This window comes from Durio zibethinus, chromosome 21, assembly GCF_047325235.1.
Source record: "Durio zibethinus cultivar Kanyao isolate XHJ-2024 chromosome 21, ASM4732523v1, whole genome shotgun sequence".
Taxonomy (NCBI): Eukaryota; Viridiplantae; Streptophyta; class Magnoliopsida; order Malvales; family Malvaceae; genus Durio; species Durio zibethinus.
Window position 1 is genome coordinate 4,638,219 of NC_143182.1, and position 21,883 is coordinate 4,660,101.

Consider the following 21,883-nt stretch of genomic DNA (forward strand, 5'->3'; position numbering starts at 1 on the left):
TGGGCTGATCCGTATAAAAAAAATAGTGGGCAGAGCCGGGTTCTGGGCCAGCGGCTCGTTTGGAAAATACAAAGTAGACGGAAAGGCTGTTCCCACGGTGAAGGCAATATCACTGACAGCTCACACGTGTCGTTCCTTTGCTGGGCTTCTTTTTCTTCAGATTCTTCGCTGTCTGGAGTGAGTCGTACTCGCAGAGCAGGCACCAATTAAGCCAACCATGGTCTTCAAGGCAAGCGACTCTTCCTCTAAATCCAGTGTTGAAATTCCGTCCCTGCCCTTTTGATCTTCAATTTTCCCTTTTTTCTTTCTTCATTTTATCCAATCTTCTAATTTATTATCATCACAAAATTGGATACTAGTTGCATAATTCACTGTCTCTTTTAAAGATGAAATGTAAACGAATTTCGAATCTTTTTAGTTTTTTTTTTTAATTGTCCTATCTTGGCTATTAGATTATAATTGGTAACATAGACTTGAAATTCCATGGAATAGGATTCGCAAAAAAAAAAAAAAATCACTTGAAATTCATCACCATTCACTACAACTTATGATCTGTTTGAATCCTAATGAATTATGCAGAAAAAAAAAAAAAAAAAAGAAGGCAAAAGAAAGAATCTTTCGGAATTGAGGTTTTTCAAATTTCCCTTTTGCTTGATCATCAACAATTTGTTTTATTTATTAGTTTTAGATATGGCAGAAATCACATGGAGAAAACTCTGGTGTCAACGTAGGAAACTTGACATATAAGTTAAATCAGCTTAAAAGGCAAATTCAAGCAGAAAGAACTGCTTCAATAAAGGTAGATAAGTTATGCCTTTAGTTATATCAGTCAACTTAAAATTTTACTTATTGTATTCATTCTTGTTATTTTAAATTAATGCTACATTATCTATTTGTCCTTGAATTTCACTAGCACGATCATTTTTAGAAGAAAAAATGAAATCCAACTTTTTTTTTTGCTGCAATTAATGACATGCAGATTTGATAAGTAACTGTGAATCTGTTGCATTCAACTTGTCTGAATTGAATTTATTTTCTCTCAAACTGCTAGACAAGATTCGAATAAATCATATTTATATTTTGTGGTGTGCACAGGAAAAAGTTGAGAAGAACAGAAAGAAGCTAGAGAGTCATATTTGGGAGATTTTGTCAGCTACATCAAGTAGGAATGTCCTATGTGTGGAGGAGAATGGATTTGGTAAAATGCTTTCTTCAAGAATAGAAATCCCTCTATGTAAGTATACTGGATTTTCTCAAGTTTCTGGAGATAGAGACTATGCTAATGGTCATGAAGTTGTATCTCCTACAAGTGCCAAGCTTCCATATATTGAGAAGTTGCCACCATATACAACGTGGATATTTTTGGACAAGTATGTTGGATTACTATATTAGTTGGCCTATTTTCAAGTATTCTATTCTGTCTACATATATATATATATATATATATATATACACACACACATGTATGTATGTATGTATGTATGTATTCGATTAAAATCATGAAATAAATTACTTTTAATTGGGAACAATTTTTGGAGAGATTTCATGCAAAGACTTAATGACATACTGGAGACCACTTTATCCGAAAAGCTTAATCTGTTTGGTCATGAGCTAGCCATGCTACTTAAGTCATCCCCGGTTGAGGATTATAATTTGGAGAGATTTCATGAAATGCTTCATAAAAAGTTGAACACCACTTGATCCTAAAAGCTTAAGCCATTAGGAAGAGCTAGGCATGTTATTTAAGCCTCTCAAGGTTTTGTTACTGTTATTTAATTCAAAGTTGGAGATTTCAGCAGCAGAAGCATCCATACATGAATCTACCACCTTTTCTCAGCCCATCTCATTTTGCATGAGATTTTGTTTTTGCTCGTCTTATCTTAAATATGCATCATTCAGCACAGAAATCAGAGAATGGCCGAAGACCAATCTGTTGTGGGGAGGAGACGTATATACTATGACCAACAGGGTAGTGAAGCCTTGATCTGTAGTGACAGTGAGGAAGATACTGCAGAGCGTGAGGAAGAAAAACATGAATTCTCTGAGGGTGAAGATCGTATTTTGTGGTAAGTAAAATAAGATGCAACCTCCGTACATAAATAAAGAAGAGTGATATTCATTTTTTAAGAGAAACTTAGGATATATACTTTCCTTGTGAAAAAAAAATGGAAGTTGTGCACAGTTGCATTCTGAAAGTTGAACTTCTTGTGCCTTGTTATCATCATACCAGTCACAAGTGAACATCAACTACAGAAATGCAAGTGGTAGACATTGTTCATAATCTTTCAATGTATAAATGTCATTGGTCTTTTAATGGTAGGAAGATGGAGCAACACTGATGTAAAACCAAGACAGCAAAAGTGTGCTAGGTTAAAAGACTGCTGCTGTTTCTATTTGCTGTGTTAGACTCTTTCTTCATACTGGCATTTATTTCATGCGGAGCTCAAATTCTATATTAGCTAACTGGTGACATACTATCACCATAAGAGATGTTTATTTGGATTTCTGATGAACTGTGGATAAGTTCTTTCTATTTTACTCTAGAAAAAAAAACCATTCAATCATTTAAGATTAACAATGTTGAATTTGGTAGGACCGTCTGTCAGGAGTATGGTCTAGGTGAGGAAATACTGAATGCAGTCAGCCAATTTATTGGAGTAACCATATCTGAAATCCAGGTATCCTGCATTATTAGCATGTGAACATGGTTGTCTTATTTTGGATGATGTTTGGTTTCTTTAATCCCTTCCTTCCAAGGTTTTTGTTTAAATATGATTTTTCTTTATATTTATTAGAAACATTTTTCTTATGAGATTTGCAGGAACGGCATGGCATGCTTGCAGACAAATACAGTGACCAAAACATTAAAGATTCTGAGGATTCTGGATCTGAAAAGGGCATATCTTTGGACAAGAGCCTCAGCGCTGCTTTAGATTCTTTTGATAATCTCTTTTGCCGTCGTTGCTTGGTACTTAGTCTCTAGCCAGTTATTCCTAATGTTATTTGTTACAGAGAAGCATTGGCATGTCAATATCCTGTGCAGTTCTTTTGAATTTTTTTAACTCCTTTGCTGATCTACTTTGTATCTGACAGTTATTTGACTGCCGTCTTCATGGCTGTTCACAAACTTTAATTAATCCTGTAAGCAATGTGCTTCTTGTCTTTCAATTTAATGTGAGTTTGTTTCATTAGTTTATCTGACTTTGAACCTATTGCTTGACAGATTGAAAAGCAGCCATATTGGTCTGAATATGAAGATGACAGGAAGCCTTGCAGTGATCAATGTTATCTTCAGGTTTGGTTCTTATTATTCTTTTCTAAAGACTTATGTCTGGTATTGTCTTATGAGTTGCTACTTCCAAAAACCATCGGAAGTGTAAGTTAATGACATACATGTTGATAACTTTCTGGACTAAAGTTCTCCAGTATTCTCCAAATATTTGGATTCTTTGTTGTTCTCTGGTGCTGTTCCTTGCCCTCAGAATCTGGGTTCTGATGCAAAATCTATTTGTCTATATATTTCACTAATATGCCTCCTATGTATGGTCCCTATCTGAAGCTCATTTCATCGTTTTGTAGTCTACTTTATTATTGCTCACCAAAGAGAAGAAGATTATTTTAGTGCTTATTGGTGTGTTTTTACTGAGATATGTTTGATTTGGTGTGAATTTGCACTTGTTCATATCCTCGGAGTACCTTTTAGTTTCTTTTCGAGTATATAGTTATCATTATTATCATATCCCATATTTAATTTTTCTTTGGATTTAAGATAATTTATTATGTGGGAAAAGAGTGAAGTCTTATGATTTCAATACCAATTCATGCAGTTAAGAGCTGTCAAAGATGTGCCTGAAGGTTCAGGTGGCAATGCATTGCATGGAGTGATGACTACAACTTTAGAAGAGAAAGACCAGGCTGCATCATCTGATGTCAAAGAGCCAAAGACTAGTGTTGGTGCAGATCTCATGCAAGAGGAAAGAGGTATCTCTGAAGAAGCGAGGCCTGTTACTTTAGAAGGTATTCATGACTCAGAAGGTGCTGGTGAAGCTCAAAATTTGGAGATATCTTGCATAGCAATAGATAACCATGAAAGTTCTGGAAAGCGGAAGGCCTCCCAAGAAAGAAATAGACCGTTCGAAGATTCTGTACTCTGTCCTGATATCAGCCAGGATTCTGCAATTAAGAAACAAAAGACAGTACTGGTTTTGGATGTAGCTACAAAGTCTTCTGAAGCTATACCAATTCAGGATCATGCCAGTTCTGAAAGTACTAAAAGTAGGAACCATCATGTTGGTACTCTTAATGAAAATGAAGCTCAACTTACGGCCAAAAACAATCAAAATGAATCTGGCGAACAAGGCTTAGTAACTTTTGCCCGTTCTGGTAGTGCTTCCAGTGATAAGACCGAGGATAATATAAGTGATGGAGCCAAAGACGTTACAGAGGTGCCTGAATTGAAGTGGTCATCTTCTGAGTGGAAACCTATTGAGAGAGAATTGTATTTGAAGGGAGTGGAGATATTTGGGAGAAACAGGTAGAAGGGATTACAACTTTTGTCAATCTTTTGCTTGGCATAAAATGCAAATAGATGTTGGTTGTGTTAAATATAAATATTCATGTTTGTATCTTGGAGTTGGTTTCTGCTGTTTTAAATTTTTAGTGGACTAATCTGCAAAAGCTTCCTTAGAAGAATTAAAATGCGCAGAGCAAAAAAACTCAATGAAAATTGTGTAACATGCTTATATTTTTACAATTCACCTGCTTTGCTTTCTGATCTTGATGAACATGTTATGTTTAGGCAGTTGTAATTGCAGGTATCTTTCTTCTCCCTTCTAGATAACAATATTCATATGTCCATTTATCTTGTTTCTACTAATGCATGATCCCATGCTTCACAGTTGCCTTATATCCAGGAATTTGCTTTCTGGTTTGAAGACTTGCATGGAGGTATCAAGTTACATGTGTGATGGTGGAGCTTCAACACTTCATAGGTCCATCGTGGCAAGTTCATTTTTGGAAGAAAATGGAAAATCGGAAACAGATTATATGGTATTTACCGGAACCCTATTTTCAATCTATTTCCCCTTATTACGTGGTCTTTCTTTAATAAATGGGTGAAAAGAAAAGGTTTCCAACCATCATGATTCTCTTGAGGCCATATCAGTGAAAGTATCACCTTTACAAGCTACAAGTGCAAGCATTCCCTTTATCACTTCATTTTATGTTTAAATGCTTACCAATTGAAAAAATATATATAAAATTATCATCTAAAACTTTTATATTACAAAGAAAGTTTGAGAATCCATGGATACAGAGTGGCATTAGAATCTGGAATTGCAGTTACATGGCCATTAAGGTTTGGCCATTTAATTAAACAATGTAAAAAGAAGAAACCCATCCTCAAAGTTGTTGAATTAATCAAGCTTATATCTTTAGAGTGGCTGATTTTCAGGAGCAATGAGAAAGGGTAAAATAGGACCAAGCTGACTTCATTTTCGCGGTCTGATTTTCTTTTAACTTAATTTTGTAACTTCTAATATTTATTCATTATTAATTTATCTCTATCACTTCATTATAACGGGCATCGTATTTTTTAGGGTGAACCATTGGCTCTCCATTGTAAACTTTTCTCTTTCCTCTTTACATTGCATTACAAATCCTTTTTCCCTACTAACATTCTTTTCGCAATTCAGGAGCAAGAGATGTCAACAAGACCGCGATTGCTTCGTAGAAGGGGTAGAACACGGAAGCTTAAATATTCTTGGAAATCTGCTGGCCATCCATCAATGTGGAAAAGAATTGCAGATGGAAAAAATCAGTCTTGCAAGCAATATACTCCATGTGGATGCCAATCGATGTGTGGAAAGCAATGCCCTTGTCTGCACAATGGAACTTGCTGTGAAAAGTATTGTGGGTAAGTTAAGTTGTTTTAACTTGCAAATATGAAGCATGCAGATGGTTATGGATAAGCAAACCTATATCTCAGTGAATCTCAAATATTTGCATATAACCAACCGCTTTTGTTATGAATAAACTGATTTGTTTCAGTATTTTTTAAAATATTTTTATTTGAACTAAAAGTACCAGCTAAAGCAAATCCAGTGACATTCTAGTAATAAATTCAAAGAAGAAAAGTTAATTTGGACAATAATTGAAACTAGTAATTATGATCATTCAGATGCTCGAAGAGTTGCAAAAACCGGTTTAGGGGATGCCACTGTGCAAAGAGTCAATGCAGAAGCCGGCAGTGCCCATGTTTTGCTGCTGGACGTGAATGTGACCCAGATGTTTGCCGGAATTGTTGGGTTAGGTAAAGTTTCAAATTCTCTATGATTTTCTGTAATATATCACTAGAATGTTCTATAGAAATTTTTTTATATTTATTGGCTATTCCTCATTTAAAAGTGTGTAAGAGACATACCCAAGTCTTCAAAGTTTAGAGATAGGAATAGCTTTTTGAAATTAGGTTTTATTTTCATGATAAATAATAGTGCAACTAGAAACTCTAGGTTGGTTTCTGAATAAAGATCTTTTTCTGTTCTTTTTTGTCCCCATGAATCTTTTGTGGTTTTCGTTTGATATATTATCTAGGTTTTAAAGCACACTGAGTGGAGAAATGCTGGAGACAAGTTACATTTATCTCCAGTATTTGTATTAAATATTTTGTACCTTTGGCAGTTGCGGTGGGGATTCACTGGGTGAGCCACCAAAACGAGGAGATGGTCAGTGTGGAAACATGAGGTTGCTTCTAAGGCAACAGCAGAGAGTGAGCAACTTGGAATGTTTTAGTTGTAAAATTATAGTTTGGAAATGTTTGAAGGCAATATTTTTCTTTTTGCTCTGCTTCTAATCTTTTCGTATACATATTCCTCAGATCCTCTTGGCAAAGTCTGATGTTGCTGGATGGGGAGCATTTCTAAAAGTAGGATTGCATTTTTTTTTTCTAATGGAAAATCGTTGGATATTTAAAATTGTCTTATGTTTCCCTCTGTTGTGTTCTAACTCTTTTCTAACTCAATGATATGGTTCAGAATTCTGTCAACAAAAATGATTATCTTGGAGAATATACCGGTGAGTTGATCTCCCACAGAGAAGCAGACAAACGTGGAAAAATTTATGATCGTGCAAATTCATCATTCCTTTTTGACTTGAATGATCAGGCAAGTGGCACTCAAAATCCCACATTTGGCTCTGAAGCTTCCTTCTGTTAACAAAAGCGACCAGCTTTTTTTTTGTATCTAAGAATGCTGCAATGATTCTAATAATGACACCACCAATTTCGCAATAATCTTAGTGCTTCATTATCTAATCCTAATTGTAACGACGTTACAACTATCTTCATTGTTTACACTGGCGTATAGAATCTGAAAGAAGCTGCTATTTTGTCTTTGCAGTATGTCCTTGATGCTTACCGCAAAGGAGACAAATTGAAATTTGCAAACCATTCTTCTGATCCAAATTGCTATGCCAAGGTACACAACTGTCTCCAATTATTTTGAGGACATTTCTTGTTGGTTTAGCTAATACCTTAGCTTGCACAGGTAATGTTGGTGGCTGGAGATCATCGAGTAGGAATTTTTGCCAAGGAGCGCATTGAAGCTAGTGAAGAGCTCTTTTATGATTATCGTTATGGCCCAGATCAAGCACCTGCATGGGCTAGGAAACCTGAAGGTTCCAAGAGAGATGATATATCAGTCTCTCAAGGTAGAGCAAAGAAACACCAGTCTCATTGATGCACTGTTGACTGGTTTAGCTTGTGCATCTGGTTTTTGCTTTTATATTATTACCTTCAGTTTTTTCCTATCTTCACCTTAGTAAAAGAAGTTTCTTCATAAGCAAGCATATAGAATATTGTCTTATGTGTGTATAGTTGCATTAAGTCAAGAAATTAGATAAAAATAAGGTTTAAGCATTTATTATGCCAACAAGCTTGGTAGCAATGCAATACATATAGGAATTGGTGGGAGAAAGCATGTATGAATCTTTTAGAAATAATGGAAGTTTATTTTTTTATGATTAGTTGTTTGCATTTTTCCACGGTATGCATTTAGGTTTTCCTTTTTGATACTTTCGACCTTAACATGACAGTTTTGCACCAATTTACCAGAGATTCCCCCATCCCCCGGTTACTTTGGCTTCTTTCTGTCGTGGCTGAAAGGCTTTCTGATGTTATTTTTGAATAAGAAAAGAAAAACAGAGTATTGTTATAGTAAAGACAAATAAAAATTGAGAGCACCGTATTTTGAAGCAAAGAAAATTTAATTTTATTTAGCATAAAAAATATTATAATTTAAAGCTTAATTAATAACGATTCACTAAAATCATGGTTTAAGGATTATGTCATGATCACAAACATGAATAATAAAAAAATAATCAATATAAAAAAAAAACAATTTAAAACATTCAATTAAGTAACATTTATGAATCCACATCAATAGTTTTAAACACATTCTTTAATATTCTTCCTGTTTTAGGAGCTGTAAACACTGAGTTTTGTTCTCAAAAATTTGAACTTGCTAATCGGCAGTGATTTGATGAAAACATCTGCAATTTGATTTTTTGTTTTGCAGTAGACAATAACAATAGCTTCATCTTTTGAACTTCCCTTAAGAAAAATAACTTAATATTAAAATGCTTAGTTTTCCCGTAAAACACAAGATTTTGAAAGATAGCAATAGCAGTTTGGTTGTCAACAAGAATCTTCGTGATTTCCTTTTGCTTCAAGTTAAGATCGATTAAAATTTTTCTCAGCCACAAAACTTGATTAATAGCAGCTGTTGCAGCAACAAATTTGCTTCAGCTGTAGATTGAGTTACAATTTCTTGTTTTTTCAAGTTTCATGAGAAAACACCATAACCAAGTATGAAACAGTGGCCTAAAAGTGCTATTCATATCATCAATGGAACCGTTCCAATCACTATCTGAAAAACCAACCAGCTTGAATTCTTTGCTCCTTGTGTATTTAATGCTAAAATCACATGTGCCTTTCACATATCTAAGCATCCTCTTTGCAGCCTTGAGATGCCATTCACTTACACAGTGCATAAACTGAGACAAAATGCTTATAGCATTCAAAATATCAGGCTGAGTTACTGTGAGATACATCAAGCAATCAATCAGGCTTTTAAATATGCCTGATCAATCTTCTCTGTTCTATATTCTTTACAGAGTTTTTCCTTTGAGTTCATCTGTGTGCTCATATCTTTACATTCTTTGAGTTTAAACTTCTTCACAATCTCCTTGGTATATTTCTTCTGACAGATGAAGACTTTATGTTCATTCTATTTAATTTCCATTCCAAGAAAGAAATATGAGATCTGTCATCTCAAAAAACTCCATCATCTCTTGTTTAAACATTTTCACAATACTTGTGTTGTTTCCTGTCACAAGCAGGTCATCCACATATAGTGAGATGATAAGAATGTCAGCTCCATTGTGCTTGACATAAAATGTTGATTCAGATAAGCTTTTAGCAAATCTCAAGTTTGTAAATGTTCATCAATCTTAATGTACCAAGCTCTTGGAGCTTGCTTCAATTCGTAAAGTGTCTTTTTAAGAAGATAGACCTTGTCTTCTTTTCTTTCATTTACATAGCCTTTCAGTTGGTCTACATAAATCTTCTCCTACAAAAAACCATTTAAGAACGCTGACTTGACATCTAACTGGTCCACCTTTCAATTCTTTTGCGCTTCAACAACAAGTAAAAGCTTGATGGTTTCGAGTTTAGCGACTGGTGCAAAGGTATCTGAGTAGTCCACACCAAGTATTTGAGCATATCTTTTGACCACAAGTCTAGCTTTATACTTGTTAATTGACCCATCAGTATTAAGCTTGGTTTTATACACCCACTTGATTCCAATTACCTTTTTGTTTTGGGGTCGATCAACCAACTCCCATGTTTTATTCCTTTCAGTCATGAATAGTTCTTCCTTTATTACAACAATCCAATTTTGATCCATATTGGCTTCTTCATATTCTGTAGGTTCACACATAACAATATTCCATCTTTGATAAACATCATAAAGTAGTCTTGTGCCTCTGATAAGACTTTCATCCACCATTTCATTCTTTCAGTCTCCAATGCTTTATTCTGTTGTGTCTAAAATAAAAAACTTGAGCTTAAGCTTTTTTGAGGTTGGATCCATCTTTTTTGCATCATCCCAGTTCCATTCTTTGTCTTTCATAAAGTGCACATCCCTGCTTATAATAATTTTTTCAGTTTGTGGTTGAAAAACTTTATTGCAACTGAGCTGTAGCCAATAAAGATGCATAGAAGTACTTTTTTATCTAGTTTATTTCTCTTAATCTATGGAACATGAGTGAAGCATAAACATCAAAATATTTTAAGGAAATTCAAAGATGGTTTATAACCATACAATGCCTCAAAGTGTGTTTGATCCTTTATTGCTCTTATGGGAAGCCTGTTTTGCAAAAAATTAACAGTGTTTACTGCTTCAACGTAGAATTGCTTTGACAGGTTCTTTTCATGTAGCATGCATCATGTCATCTCTAATATGAATCTATTATGTCTCTCACTTACTCCATTTTGTTGTGAAGTGTATGGAGCGATTAATTAATGTTAAATGCCTACCTCATCATAAAAAAGATTGAATGTTTCAGAGACGTACTCCTTGCCATTGTCTGATTTGAGAGTTTGAATTCTACAGCCACTATCGTTCTCAACTCTAGCTTTAAAGTTTCAAAAGACTTGAGCCAGAAAGTGTTCTTTGTGGGCCTGCAATATCAGTATGAATTAATTATAGCTTCTTTAATGCTTTTCATATTACCTTGGGAAATGGTTTTCTACTTTACTTTCCAAACTGACATGCTTTGCAGTTTGGAATATGATCATCAAGTTCTAGAAGATCATTTACCATCTTCTTGAATTTTATCTGTAACAACCCCTGATGATGAAAGTGTCTAAGCCTCTTGTGCCATACTTCAGTGATATTTTCTTTAATTGGGAAAGCAGTTGCTACTCCTACAATGGATTTAGAGCAAAGCTTTTCCCTTTCATTTTTACTTTGAAAATATCTTGGCTAACTGCATCTTTAATCAGGTAACTTTTATCTTCGAACACAACTTTATAACCCTTTTCAATTAGTTTTCCAACATTTAACAAGTTTTGATCAATTTTAGGGACATACAACACATCATAAATGAACTTTGTAATTGAACATGTTGAAATTGAGACTTTTCCTTTTCTTTTCATAGTTATGTACTTGCCATTACCAACTCGAACCTTTGATGAGTTTGTGTTGCTGAGTTCCTTGAATAGATCTTTGTCATGTGTCATGTGTCATGTGTCATGTGTCCTGTGATTAGTACAATCACTGTCTATAAGCTAACTCTCTTTGATTCGATGTTAGAGAAACATGTAGCAATGAACAGGTGATCCTTTTCCTTTTGATCAGCAATCTTTGCCTCTTCACCATATTGTTGATTTTTGTTTTTGTAGATAACAGCTTCATGTCTCATCTGATTGCATTTAATGCATTTAACATCAGGTCTTCTCCAGCATCTAATTGGAGGATGACCCTTCTTTCCGTAGTGTTAGCAAGGTGGATATGATTTATTTTGATTTTCATTCTTTCCTTTTACATTGGCTGATGCTATATTTACCTCATTTCCTTCAAAATCCTTCTTCTTCTTCTTTTTATTTTTAGCGATATTTTGATGCTTAGCTACCAAAGCTCTTTCGATTGTTATATCCTCCCTCATTAGTCTTTTTTGTTTTTGTGATTGCAATGCGTTAAGCAATTCTGCTAAGAAAATTTTTAACAGATCCTTAGTATTCTCCAAAGTAGTGATGGTTGCTTCATATCTTTCAGGTACTGTAACAAGAATTTTTTCTACAATTTTTGAGTCAATAAATTTAGATCGAAAAAGCCTCACTTTGCTTGCGATACTAAAAAACCTGTCAAAGTAATATTTAATTATCTCAAAGTCCTTCATTCTTTGAAGTTTAAATTCTCTAATCAAGTTTAGGACTTACATCATTTTAATTATTTCATCTCCTTCATATTCGTTCTTGAGATAATCTCATATCTCTTTTGTTGACTTCAGAGATATGATACGAGTAAAGATGGTGGATGAGACTGCAGCAAACAAGTAAGCCTTTGTCTTTGATTTTTTTGTCTTCTTTTCTTTCTTCACTTTCATCTGTGTCATTTTGAGATTGTTCGGAAGTGCAAAAATTTGATAGTCTTCTTCTATTGCTTCCCAAAAATCCAAAGCTTCCAAGTATGTCACCATACGTACTGTCCAAATTTGGTAGTTGTTTCTGTCGAACACCAACAGAGCAATTGCTGAGAGATTGGCTTCGACTTTCATGACACGTCAAATTCACACACAAATCCATTAAAAAAAGAGCTCTGAAAGCAAATGATGTTATTTTTTAATAAGAAAATAAAAACAAAGTATTGCTATAGTAAAGGCAAATGAAAATTGAGAGCAATGTATTTTGAAGCAAAGAAAACTTAATTTTACTTAACATAAAAAACATTGCAATTCAAAGCTTAATTAATAACGACCCACTAAAATTATGATCCTAAGATTACTCCATTACCATAAACATGAATAACAAAAAAATAACTAATATTAAAAAATCAGAAACAATTTAAAATATTCAACTAAGCAATGTTTATGAATCCACATCAACAATCCTAAACACTATCTTCTAACACTTTCTCTTTAATATTCATGCTTCGCCTGGATTACTATTATTATTTTTTGCATTGCCGACAGGTAAATTGCCGATATCGATGAGTTGTTGATAATTACAATAAATTTTTAGCTTAATATCAATTCGTCTTTTTTTTATTTTTTTAATTCAATAACCTTTTAAAACGATGTAGTCCAAGGGGGGGGGGGGGGGGGCCTTGGGACATCCGCCTAAAAGAGTAAAAAGCCGTGTATGGTTATTATTGTTATTATTTTAATAACTAAGCAGGCTTTGTAACAGACTAACAGGAGAACTTCATGTTTCTGAATGAATTATTTTCAATCAGAATTATAAATTTGACTTGCAAACAGAAGAACCTCATCCAAAAATCTTACATTTTGCATGCTATTTGACAATATCACAAGCTGAAAGAATTGAAAGAATATACAAGCTGATTGCGGAGGATCACAATCGAATTTTTGAGTGATACTTGGACTTTTGTTTGGATTGCAAATGGAAATACAAAATTTCATTCCATGTATCTGGAACACCAGGAAGACACCAATGGCTGCAATCTTGAATGTTCGAAGAGTAGCGATTCCCTGGTTTTTTCCCATATATTGATGGATGAGCATCTATCCTGTATGCAGATAAACCAGTCACATTTAGCAATGTTACAGGAGTTTTCATCTGCAAAATGACCTCCTCCACAATTTTGTTCTTGTCAGGGTATATCATGCCTGAAGTGCCATCAAGGGGCCAAGCAGCTTCCGTACAGCGGCCACCTGAATTCCACTGTCCTCCCCTATATAATGAATGATCAGAGCCTACTTAGTAATCATACAAGTAAATGTTAAAAGAAAGGAAGTTCACGGCAGCATAAACAACAGCAAACCTGAAATGGGAAGGTGCTGAATTTCGAAAGAAAACTTGTGTTCTGCCTGGATTAATATGTCTATCAACCCATGCTGCCCATGTCATCAAAGCTTTTCTGAAGGCTGTGGAGACATCAAGTCGAGGATGTACTTGGTTTCCTTCCTGATAATAGTTTATCCTAAGATATGGAAATTGCCAGTAGACATCAAACTTATTACAAGAGCATATAAAGGTTTAGCTCACAGGTTAAAGTACATATCATAGTAATGTCATCCTAATTCTTATAAGAACAGCTTAACATGCTTTTCTAATAAAAAGGAGATCTGGGTTGAACTCTCCAGCTTACGGTTAATGCAGGATTGAAACCTTGAAAGGAAGATCACACTACAACTTTAGGGTGTACTGGCTAAGGTTTTCTTAAAGATTCACAGTATGATAATGTAATGGCACTAACCCGGCTTTTGTTTTGTAATGAGACCACCAATGTGCAGTGTTGAAGACCAAAATATCAGCTCCCCTCCATTTTGATGAACCATGATCAATGGCATCAATACGCAAAGTTGGCTTCCGCTTTTGCCCTATTCTTGCCTTGCTCTCGTGTACTAGAAAGTGAGAAACATAGTATTCAACTGTACACTTATAGTCCTGCAGAAACAACCCCAAAACATCGATTAGCCCAAATAGGCAAATACTAAAAATTCCAATATATAAGTGAAATAAAGAGCGAATAAACTTTACGCAATCATTTAATTACCACAAATTTGAAACTATAATTTCCCTTCTCTCTAGTGATTCTTCGCCCATGAGTTTCATAGACCTTCTTTGGATCTTTTATAGCTCCCATTAACAAACAAAGCATGGATTCCCATTGGTTTCTATTAATTGAATCTCCCACAAAGACCAGTCTTTTCCCTCGGATTAAATCCAGCATTTTTGCAGCATTGAACCTAAAGCAGAGAGCCCCACACCAAAAAACCAGTCTTTACCACAGCAATTGCTAGGATGTGCACATGCAAGAAAAAAGTATAAAGCAAATCAAATTTACCTAGGAAAATCACAATCTTGTGGTTGCCATTTCCACTTCATGTAATTGCTATCGCGCCTTCCATTGCTAATACAGTCAAAACCTTCATCAATGAAAGGACACGATCCATTTGTGTAAAGAGGATAGCTCTCATCGTAAACCCACTTACCTTTTGTTACATCACAGCTATTTATCTTCTTCTCCTCAATTTTCTCATTCCTTGGAACTTCATTTTTATCAACAATAATTACTATTGTCTTCTTCTCTTCCTTCTGTTCCTTGGTGCTTGGAAGGCCAAGTTTGTGAATTGAATTTGCTCTGACCTCAGCCTCTTCGGTTAATTCATTGCTTTCAACTTCAATATTGTCTATTGAAGGTCCAGGTGCATCCTCTTGCTCGGTTTCAGGATCCTCAGTTTCACTATCACCATCTCCTAGCACTCCAATCTCAATTTCTTGCCCTGAAAATTTATCTGGCCCAGATGCATTTTTAGGCTTAATAAAAGAGCCATCTTTCACAGTTGAATGCTTTACGGTTCCTGCTGAAGCATTACTACTGAAACTACTCAAGCTCTCAACATTTATGGGTTTATGACCACCCAAATTAAGAAATGATTCGTTGAAATGAAAATGGGTTTCCTGATGAATTGAAGGGTTGGATTTGATGACCCAAGTAAACAAGGAAGCCAGAAAGATAAAAGAAAAGGATATTGTGAAAGAAAACACCAATAATCTTGTGGATTTGAAGAAGAAAGTTCTCTGTTTATCCATCAATGTAGTTCATCAGCAAACTGCTTCAAAATACAGTAAAAAACCAGTTCGTCAATGGGATTTGGTAGAGAGGAGAGGACTTGTCACTTATGCATGTATTTGAGAGAATATGTATTAATTAAAAGAGCAAAAATTTCATAAAGACAGCAAAACAATAGACAATCTGATAAGACCTTCAGATAAAGTGGAGTTGTTTCAGGCTATTCCACTGGCACTGAAGCATTGCTTCTAGTTGTGGTTGACTGACTGGGTGTTTAGTTATCAAAAATTTTCCTTTGTTAAAAACAAAAAATAGTTCAACGGGTCAAAATGTGCTCACGACAAGACTGACGACACCCATAGCCATGCGCTGGAGGCAATGTTCAATATCTTTGCTGGACCTTACACCAAAAAGATACAGAGTATATCTTTGCTGGAATAAAAACATGTAGAAGGTTGAGGCTATTCAATTAAAGTAGTAGAAAAAAAAAAAAAAACTCCTTTTCCACCCTAAATAACTGGAAATCAAGAATTTTAAAATGATTAATGTCGTGAGTTTTGTTGAAGAAAAATATCAAAGCAAATTCCTTTGACAAAGCTGGTTTAACATGCTGAATCATCCTTCTATTTTCAACTTTTGCTACCTGTTTAAGGCTACTAAGTAGTCTGTTTACCTTTGCTTGGGTGTCAAGTGATGTCAGTTTCTTCTTTCCTTTTTCCTTTGTCCCCCTTCTCCTCCGGTTATGTCACGGGGGATTCAAAAAAAAAAAAAAAAAAAAGGTTTTTTCCTAAAGAAACGTGATAGGATTATTATTTTAAGTAAAATACTGGAGAAATAAAGAAAAATAATACAGATACCAGTGTCACGGATTATTTTATTATAAATGAAGGAAATAATTGAATGATCTCTTCCCTTGCCCGTGCTAAGGGATAAGATCAAACAGAACCAGATAAATTCAACTTCAAAAATTCCAAAACAAATTGGTTTCGATGTTGATTAGTTTGTTTTATCAAAACGTCATTAATAACGCAGCGCATTTATTGTCCATGTTGTACTTTACATCAGTTTTATTAGGAGTGCATATGCTTAAGTTACGGTCATCTAAACCCTCGGAAAATAAAAAATACCATCCAATTGATACGATGTATCGAATTGAAAGAACAATTTTCAATTTAATAAAAAAAAAAAAAAAACTAACAAGCGTTTCCATTTTTTGATACAATAAAACGTGAAAACCCTGAAAACAACAATTTCCATTCGATTAATTATATCCCGTAACTGCAAGTTCATTTGCCAATACGATAATTCATTTTCAAGTTTAGAGTACAAACTCAACAAGGGCATGTGTCTTCTTGGGGTACCCCATACCAACCATATGGTTGAGATAAACTTTCCCATCTTTCACAGTCGCCGCCGTGGCCAAACGATGCATAGGACCCTTAAACTTTGCCACAACTAAAGCCGTCTCCCATCCGTCCAAGCTCTCTACCAATCTCCCAGAAGGGTTCCCTGCAACTATAAGCTTAGTTGGAGAAATTAGCTCTAGACCATCACCAAATGCTAGTGGACCTCCACCAACTTCAATCAACTTCACTTCCTCTGATCCCTTGGCTAGATCGATCTTAAGCAGATTGCCACTGAAAGTATGAATTACTATTAAGTAGCCATCTGGGTGGTAAACGATTCCGTTCAATCCAACCAAGCTTTTGTACCACTCTTTTGGAGTGAAGAGTGGGCTTCTGAGGATAGACAAGAACTCACCATCGACACCAACCTTCCAAATTTTACTGGCTTTGGCATCAGTAACATACGCATTACCATCTGCATCTACTGCAACATCATCCGCGAAGGACTTCTCATCACCTAAGGGTCAGGAAACAATGGTCAGAAAAACATTGAAAAATTGAAAAGGAAAGCAATTAACAAATATTGCAGTGTTTATTGTGTCATGTGAGTTACTTCACTAAATCTATGTTAGCATATGCATAGCAGATTATAACTTATGACCTGCCATGTTGGCCTTCGGTTACTTTCTTGATTTTATGAATACAGAATTATAGATACCGCCACAAAGGCAAGATGATGTGGTATGGGTGAAATTGATGATAGTCTGAGAGAGCAATTATAAAGATGCAGAAAGCGTATAAGTTAAGCAAATAGAGAAGTCCCGAGTCCAAGTTGCCCAAGTCACATATTACAGCTTCATGCTTCTTCATACGGGCCTTGAATTTTGACCACGCTTAGTTTAGTTTAGTCAAGAATCAAACGCAATGATAATTTTAAAGTCACAATGGCACATGCATACCCGTCTCTGAGACCCTGACCAACACCCTTACGCTATGTGTTACACTTACATATAACAAAAATCATATCTCAATAACCCATTAGGCATTAGCCCACCCCCCAATAATCGTAGCCTTCTGGTGTGGAAAGAATGTAGCCTTCATAAGCCACAGTGGCCTCAGACATTTATTCACTTACTAATTTGCTTTACTATTCTCAAATATCATGCAAATTCCTACACTTAAAATGAACAACTTTTATTAAAAAAAAAAAAAAAAAGAGGTTAATCCAATTCTACTGTAAAATACGTATAGTTAACATAAAGCCATAAACATGATGGAAAAGATTCCAACCACAAGATGCCTCCATCAGAAGCAAAATATCGATAGCAACAGACAAGTTCAGATTCCAACAGATTAATTTCTTTTCAAAAAATTCGACAAAAATTAAAATATTCCACGTCTGTGCTTCTTTCAAGAAACAACTTAAGACCACCTATCTCTTCAGGCCTGCCCTATCAAATCACCAACAAACAAAAACATTTGGACGGCTTAGATTTTTTTTCTTTTTTTACAGGGAGGCTGCAGCTTTGGGGGATTAAGATGGAAAATTGCAAGTAATCGAACTCCCTGTTGTAAACGTGCTATTAACAGCCTAAAAGGATCAGACGATTTAAATTAAAATTATTTTACATGTTAAACTGAATATTGTTATTGTCGTAGGAAAATGACTTTATTGTAATTTACAAAAAGATAAATGATTAGAATACTTACTAGGGCCGCTGAGCTGGGTTAGAAACAGGCGCTTCCACGTGGACAAATCATAAGCTGCTAGACCACTGTATCGGTTGCGGAGCAAGTCGGCTACAGCCACAAGAAGCCGATTTCTAGGGCGATCAATAGCGATGCCGAGGGAAGCGTTTCCGGTTAAGTCAAAGTCTTTGACCACTGTGACCTCTTTCAATACGACATCGCGGGTGTAATCGTCGGGAACATGGATTTCACCGACGCCACCTTCCAAGAAAGTAACAAGGAATCGACGGCCCTGATCATCCCACTTGGCGCACTCCCGGAAAAAGCCAGCGCTGTGGTAGTGGAAAACATGGTTATGAGACTTGACACGTTCTTCAGATATGATGTAAGCGATGGGAATTGCCGAAACGAGGAAGAGGAAAATAAGGAATCTTGGAGAGCAACACCAAAACGCCATTTTTATTTTTTTTTGAGTTGGTGTTGTTTTGGGTGAAGAAAAAACAGAGTGACAAAAGTTATGAGAGTTGCGGAAAGAAATTTCAAAAGAGGAAGAGTGAAAAATGATGTTGGTGGTGGACTTTGCTCAAATGTTTGGTCGTTCTAGTTTGTAATTGTAGGCAGTACTGGAAAGGAAAAGGTTCTGTAATCTGTGCTTTCTCTACCATTTGCTGGTGGTTGGGTAGATGGGGAGGGTTTTGACTTCAAGTTTATTATTTTAAAATTTTTTAGGTGATGTTGTTCAACCATGCTAATTAGTCATTTCTTTTCTTTTTTCTTCTAATAATCTCCTATCAATGATAACTACCCCATATATTCATCAATATTTAAGCGATATAAAATTTTGATACTTATTTCAATTGGTTATATAATTATTTTTAAAAATAATATTTAATTTAAAATTTAAATCTCAATATTTTTATAATTATTTATTTTATCCTCAAATTATTATTTTTATTTTTTAAAAAATCTAAAATTATGAAAACAATCACAGAAATATGATTGATTAGAAGATTTCTTGCACCCAAAAACGCAGTTTTCAACTCAAATCTGTTGTAAAAGTCGTTGGTTAGTATTTTGTTTTTATGGAGTACTTAGTTGAAACTTTTGAACAAATAAATCTAATCAAAATTTTTTATTGTTATAGTAGTCGTTGAGAAATTTCATTATCAAAAAAAAAAAAAAAAAAAAAAAAGGCTGATAGCACATTGTATTGTTTCTCTATTAGGCCGCCTGTCGAATTCAGATTCGATGCAATACATTTTACTTAGGCCGACAGAAATAAATTTTAGATTGTAAAGGAATATTTAGCCTTTTGTCTAACTCATCATTGACGTCTGGCCCATTATCATATGTACTTGGATTGGCCCATTAAAAAATCTTGTTTGTTTTGTTATTCTAGCCCAGATGGAAGTCCTGAGCCCATTTTTTCACAAGGGTAAAATAGAGAATTTGGAAATGCTGTTGTGGATGGAAAGAAATAGAGCCTCAATTCTCTGAAGACTGAATCTCAATCCAGTTCGATCATTAGTCTTCATAGCAGCCTCGTTCTGGTAAACCCTAATTTCTTCCTTCGTTTTTTTTTTTTTTTTTCCATTTACACTCTCGGTTTTCTTGACGATTATCCAGGATTTTGCACTTTCTGCAATCCGAATTATCTGTATGTTTGGAAATGATGATTTATTTTTTTTTAGTTATTGGCCTTAAAGATCTTGGGATCGATTTGGGGAGGGGGCTTTGCAGCGTGCACGATGGTTATTTTGATTTTGATTTTTCGTTTTATGATTATTTCATTTATGCTTTGAAAATTTCGGGTGAAATTTGTATACACCTAACTGAGATTCGAAGTAGCTGTTAGAGAAAAATGTAGGCTTTTTACCTTAAGTGATTGATGAAAATATAAATGTCGTATAAGTCTTCCTTAAAATACAATTTTTTTTTTCAATTATTTTCTTCTTATTGAGCATTAGTTAGGGCAAGACAAGGGATCGGCTGTGTTGCTTAATCTATTGACAAGTATAATAAATTTGTTTTCTGAATCTAATGCATGTTTTGGATATTTTCTGTCTTTAACTGTTTGGCAAGATAAGAGAGTGGAAATATTGAGCTGCCCATGTCTTTAATTTAAGTGCTTCGACTTAAGAGATTGTATGTAATTACGCTACATAAAACTGCTATTGAATTTAAGTAACCAGAAAAATGAATAATTGAAGATGTTGATTTTTTGCATTGGCAAATTGGGAAGAGTTAAGACATTAAGGTCATGCACTATTGATAAATTCGATGTGTAAAGCATTAAACAATGAATGAGTTGGTATAGCCCTAGAGCATAGCTCTAGTGATAAAGTTTTTAGGGGTCTTAGTTAGGTATAAGCCTGAAATCTCTTGTGGAACTAAATTGGAATTGGTTTAACATAATATGCAAATGCTAAGTCTATTGGTCCCAAAACAAATAGATAAATAAGCAGTATAGATTATAACCATCTCGGGTTAAAGGAAACAATAATTGAGAAGTGGGACATCGAATTGCTTATTTCATTCATCATTCATCCATTTGGAGCAATAAAGTTTGAAATCATTGGTCGTAAAGCCATATGATTTTGAGGAGTACAACAAATTTTTATGTTATAAATTAAAATTCTCTAGCCCCTCTATGTGTTGATTGGATATGGAGTTAATTGCTGATTATAGTACTTCAATTTTCATAAGGCTAAAATACTAAAAAGCCCTTGATCTATTTCACTTTTTCAAATAAGCTCTTACACTTTTATTGTATTTGTATCAAAATAAGCTCTTATGCTTTGATTTGTATCCAAATAGGTTTTATTTCAAATAAAAATAATCGATTTATGTTAAGGGCTTATTTAGGTACGAATTAAAAGTCAATGACTTATTTGGTGCAATAAAAGTATAGGTGTCTGAGTAAAGTAAAGTTCAAGGGTTTTTTTTGTTATTTTAGCCTTTTCATAAATTGCTTTATGTTGTCACTATTAGGTTTATGAACATTTGTTGGCTCTGTTGATTGCATTTCTTGTTTGTCATTTGATTTGCTTGTTAAAATGATATATAATTTGTGGTGTTCCCTGATTCCTCCATATGTACGATTGGAAAATGAAACATTTAATTCATGCTTCTAGGTTAAATAAAGAAGTGAAATGGCTGGTCCTAGGATTGCTCATGCTACCTTGAAGGGACCAAGTGTTGTAAAGGAGATAATTATTGGAATAACACTTGGCTTATGTGCTGGTGGACTTTGGAAGATGCATCACTGGAATGAGCAGAGGAAAGCCAGAGCATTCTATGACATGCTTGAGAAAGGTGAAATCAGTGTTGTTGCAGAAGAATAAAAGTTTGTCTCCTGAAATTGTGTAAAGCTTCGGCAGTATTGTGATCTTTGTGTTCCCTTCATTTGGCTCTTAGATTCAAGATGAGCAAACTCAGTTTGGAGTTTTAAGAATAATTTTATTGTGTCGAGATCTTGATCACATATTTACTTAACAAATCCAAGCGTCTCTTGATTCTTTTGAGGTTTCTGTT

At 34.8% G+C, this 21,883-nt stretch overlaps 4 protein-coding genes across 10 annotated transcripts; 2 read left to right on the forward strand and 2 right to left on the reverse strand.

The window, feature by feature from the left end:
• Positions 1–179: 179 nt before the first annotated feature.
• On the forward strand, positions 180–8,013 carry LOC111304998 (histone-lysine N-methyltransferase EZA1-like). Of its 6 annotated transcripts, none has more exons than XM_089750109.1 (17): positions 180–256; positions 698–799; positions 1,096–1,370; positions 1,900–2,066; positions 2,594–2,678; positions 2,822–2,968; positions 3,094–3,141; positions 3,224–3,295; positions 3,828–4,534; positions 4,899–5,049; positions 5,694–5,914; positions 6,179–6,310; positions 6,679–6,766; positions 6,875–6,922; positions 7,032–7,160; positions 7,395–7,472; positions 7,542–8,013. In XM_089750109.1, exons 4-17 carry the CDS (start codon positions 1,915–1,917, stop codon positions 7,731–7,733), a joined length of 2,250 nt encoding a protein of 749 aa, XP_089606235.1. In that variant the 5' UTR covers positions 180–256; positions 698–799; positions 1,096–1,370; positions 1,900–1,914; the 3' UTR covers positions 7,734–8,013. The 6 variants fall into 6 exon arrangements, with proteins under 6 accessions (XP_089606235.1, XP_089606232.1, XP_089606233.1 ...); XM_089750106.1 differs by having other exon boundaries at positions 1,905–2,066; XM_089750107.1 differs by having other exon boundaries at positions 180–229.
• Positions 8,014–13,044: 5,031 nt separating this feature from the next.
• Positions 13,045–16,131, reverse strand: LOC111304999 (protein trichome birefringence-like 6). Of its 2 annotated transcripts, none has more exons than XM_022902139.2 (6): positions 15,988–16,131; positions 14,586–15,354; positions 14,295–14,487; positions 13,995–14,185; positions 13,560–13,718; positions 13,045–13,469 (listed from the first exon to the last, which is right to left on the reverse strand). In XM_022902139.2, exons 2-6 carry the CDS (start codon positions 15,332–15,334, stop codon positions 13,130–13,132), a joined length of 1,632 nt encoding a protein of 543 aa, XP_022757874.2. In that variant the 5' UTR covers positions 15,335–15,354; positions 15,988–16,131; the 3' UTR covers positions 13,045–13,129. The 2 variants fall into 2 exon arrangements, with proteins under 2 accessions (XP_022757874.2, XP_089606752.1); XM_089750626.1 differs by lacking the exon at positions 15,988–16,131 and adding an exon at positions 15,508–15,962.
• Positions 16,132–16,552: 421 nt separating this feature from the next.
• On the reverse strand, positions 16,553–19,088 carry LOC111305001 (uncharacterized). Its single transcript, XM_022902140.2, has 2 exons — positions 18,371–19,088; positions 16,553–17,177 (listed from the first exon to the last, which is right to left on the reverse strand). Exons 1-2 carry the CDS (start codon positions 18,804–18,806, stop codon positions 16,633–16,635), a joined length of 981 nt encoding a protein of 326 aa, XP_022757875.1. The 5' UTR covers positions 18,807–19,088; the 3' UTR covers positions 16,553–16,632.
• A 689-nt stretch (positions 19,089–19,777) lies between these two features.
• Positions 19,778–21,877, forward strand: LOC111305002 (cytochrome c oxidase subunit 5C). The gene is made up of 2 exons (XM_022902141.2): positions 19,778–19,899; positions 21,484–21,877. The coding sequence occupies exon 2, from the start codon at positions 21,502–21,504 to the stop codon at positions 21,691–21,693; it is 192 nt and encodes a 63-aa protein (XP_022757876.1). The 5' UTR covers positions 19,778–19,899; positions 21,484–21,501; the 3' UTR covers positions 21,694–21,877.
• The last annotated feature ends 6 nt before the right edge of the window (positions 21,878–21,883 follow it).